Source organism: Nicotiana sylvestris, chromosome 6 (assembly GCF_000393655.2).
Source record: "Nicotiana sylvestris chromosome 6, ASM39365v2, whole genome shotgun sequence".
NCBI classification, from domain to species: Eukaryota; Viridiplantae; Streptophyta; class Magnoliopsida; order Solanales; family Solanaceae; genus Nicotiana; species Nicotiana sylvestris.
The window spans coordinates 142,277,751-142,280,731 of record NC_091062.1 but is presented as its reverse complement, the minus strand read 5'-3'; the positions used below and the strand labels follow the sequence as shown (position 1 = coordinate 142,280,731).

The 2,981-nt window shown below is 37.1% G+C and overlaps 1 protein-coding gene across 3 annotated transcripts; it reads left to right on the top strand.

The window, feature by feature from the left end:
* On the top strand, positions 1-2,352 carry LOC104216295 (phosphoenolpyruvate carboxylase kinase 1-like). 3 transcript variants are annotated; one of them, XM_070147576.1, is made up of 3 exons: positions 1-651; positions 867-1,305; positions 1,933-2,352. In XM_070147576.1, exons 1-2 carry the CDS (start codon positions 307-309, stop codon positions 1,266-1,268), a joined length of 747 nt encoding a protein of 248 aa, XP_070003677.1. In that variant the 5' UTR covers positions 1-306; the 3' UTR covers positions 1,269-1,305; positions 1,933-2,352. The 3 variants fall into 3 exon arrangements, 2 of the variants coding, with proteins under 2 accessions (XP_070003677.1, XP_070003678.1); XM_070147577.1 differs by having other exon boundaries at positions 1,894-2,352; XR_011400262.1 differs by lacking the exon at positions 1,933-2,352 and having other exon boundaries at positions 512-789; positions 867-1,002.
* The last annotated feature ends 629 nt before the right edge of the window (positions 2,353-2,981 follow it).

Sequence of the window (2,981 nt, the reverse complement as noted above, 5' to 3'; positions counted from 1 at the left end):
TCATTTCCCATTTTCTATTTCTTCTTCTTCTAGATTGTTCTCTCCTTCTCTCTTTACGGTGATCTTCATGGCTGCACGAGCTAAGCTTGAATCACCCTTCATCTTGAATAGTTAACAATTATAATCTTCCTTGAGAGTTAACGCCGTCTTCATCCGTTAAAATTCTTCAAATGGCTGCATCTCATTGGCCAAATCCCGCCACCGAATATTCTTCCATAAAATTCCTACACCCTCTCTTCTATAAAACCAACCCCTATGAACGGAAAAATACTAGTCCAAAAATAAGTGAAAAACAGAATAAACGGAATGAGCGAGTCACTAAAGCGAAATTATCGTCTGAGCGAGGAGTTAGGAAGGGGACGATTCGGCGCCGTTTTCAAGTGTTACTCGGCGGCGACCGGCGATCAATTCGCCGTCAAGTCCATCGACAAGCGCCTCATCGCCGATGACTCCATCGACCGGCAATGCCTTTACAACGAAGCTAAAATCATGCACTTGCTTTCACCGAGTCCTTACGTTGTTCGTCTCTTCGATGTCTACGAGGACGATACTCACCTCGATTTGGTTTTAGAGCTATGCAACTCTGGCGATTTGTTTCAACGCCTCAGTAGCCGACCGGTTTTCTCCGAGTCCGAAGCCGTTGATGTTATGGTACTCTTCCAGATTACCACAATCTCACTCGTTGCTGGTCAAAAAGGGGAAATTTTGCTTTTGCTTCGTATAATGGCTTGAATCAGGAACGATCTACGAAGCAGCACCTTGTTGAATTTTCGAAAATTGGAGGAGAAAGTAAATAGAATTTCTGATCGGCTTTTTTATTTTAGTTTTTCGTAGGTCTGATAAATTTCTGCATAATTTATGTATAGGTACCACTAATGAAGGCAATAGCGCACTGTCACCGGCTCGCTGTAGCTCACAGGGACATCAAACCGGATAACATTTTGTACAACAACTCAAACGAGCTGAAATTGGCTGATTTTGGCTCGGCTGAGTGTTTCCGTGAGGGGCAGCTGATGAGCGGCGTGGTTGGAACGCCGTATTACGTGGCGCCGGAGGTGTTATCCGGGAGAAACTACAATGAGAAGGTTGATATTTGGAGTGCTGGTGTTATTATGTATATAATGCTTGCCGGAATCCCGCCTTTTTATGGGGAATCGGCTACGGAGATCTTTGAGGCTGTTCTCAGAGCGAACCTTAGGTTTCCGACTAAGATCTTTCAGTCAGTGTCGCCGGCTGCGAAGGATTTGCTTCGGAGAATGCTCTCTTAAGGCGTTTCTAGAAGATTCTCTGCTGAACAAGTCCTTAGTAAGTGTAGTTCTCCTACCATATCATTTTTTAAGCTTGTATTGACTCTACTACTACCTTTTACTATGATCTACTTTTGTTATCTAAATTAACTACGTTGATTGGTAAATTTGATTTTACCTAGACACTTAATCTTTCCTTATATCCTAATTAACCGGAAGATTTAGTAACGTCTTCTATTTCACTCCCCTGTTATGTTCTCCGTCGTTCTTTTGTGTTCTTTGAATTTTGATCTCTTATCCACTTCCTCACTTATGGATTGACTATCAATTTGACTTTGACCAACTCTCAGAATAACATTAGATTCATATTGTTTTTAATAGAGTTTAGTTTATACACGATTAAGAAATCTTTATACAATTAGATTACTTATTCGGTAATTATCCGTTGATAAGTTCTAATTAGTAATGTAGTAAAAATATTACTAACCTGTGATAAAATTCTATGATAGTGTAAAAAATTATTTTCACTCTCAATGTATTTAACTTTATCCTTTAAAATAATCTTAGTTAGATCATTTTAGCATAGTGTCATTTGTATATTTATCATTGTTCTTGGTTTTTTTATATCCATTTATTGTTATTGTAGTTACTGGTTACTAAATTGTGTTAATGTGGCGGTGATAAGGGCACCGATGGATGACTGGCAATGGAGAAACTAGAACAGTTGCGCTATTTTAGCTTGAGGAGATTTGCGTCTGCCGATAAAAGATCATACAAACCGGATTTTTGGGTACGTAAAGATCAGCAGCCGCATATGAGAGCAAGCTATTCGTCTAGATAGAATTAGTTACTCCTAGTAAATACTAGTACTCCATTTACTGTATAGCCACCAGCCTAGTAATTAACTAGTAACTACCTACCTACCTAGTTATCTTTGTGGGCTTCCTTCTGCGTGAATTAACAATTAATACTTGCGAAGTTTGGATGCAATTTTCTTGTATGTTCCCTTCCTGCACTGTGTTTTTTGTTTGCGAATGGGAAAGGAGAATGCCATGAATTCTCTTCTTTTTGGGGGATATTTAGCTAAATTATCATCTTTCTGATATTCCTTTTGTTTAATTTAGAAAGAACGTATTTATTTACCCGTAAAACGATACAGTTGAATTTGCAACGTGGATAGACACGTGAATTAAATTGATCCAAGAATGTAAAATAACTAAGAATAGAAATAAATTAATTAAGAAAATTTGAAGAAAATACAAGCCTGATTGTGAAGTGAGCTTATCCAGAAGCAAGAACAAGAATAGAGTATTGAGAAAGAATGTTAATAAAACAAAGGTAAGTTTAGCCTTTTTGTATATAGATCTTTTGTGTGTATACAATGAGTACAAATTCTCTTATTTATAGCTAAATACACGGAGACAAGATCTCTAAATCTAGCTCTGTTTTAATATGAATAAAGACCTCTCTTGATGACTGCATAACGGTTGAATAAAATTGCAAAGATTCTTTATAGTGGCTGCTCCTTAAATATTGCATTCTTCAACCGATATCTTCCTTTTGAACTTTCGTCCCCGGTTCCAATGTCTTCGGAACTCGTACAACATTGGACACATGTGTAGGCATATAAATTTTACTTAAATTAAATCCATACAATAATTTGGACTTTATTTTAAATTCAAGATATATTGGTCCAAATAAATATTATGGGCTAATATATAAATGAATTAATTA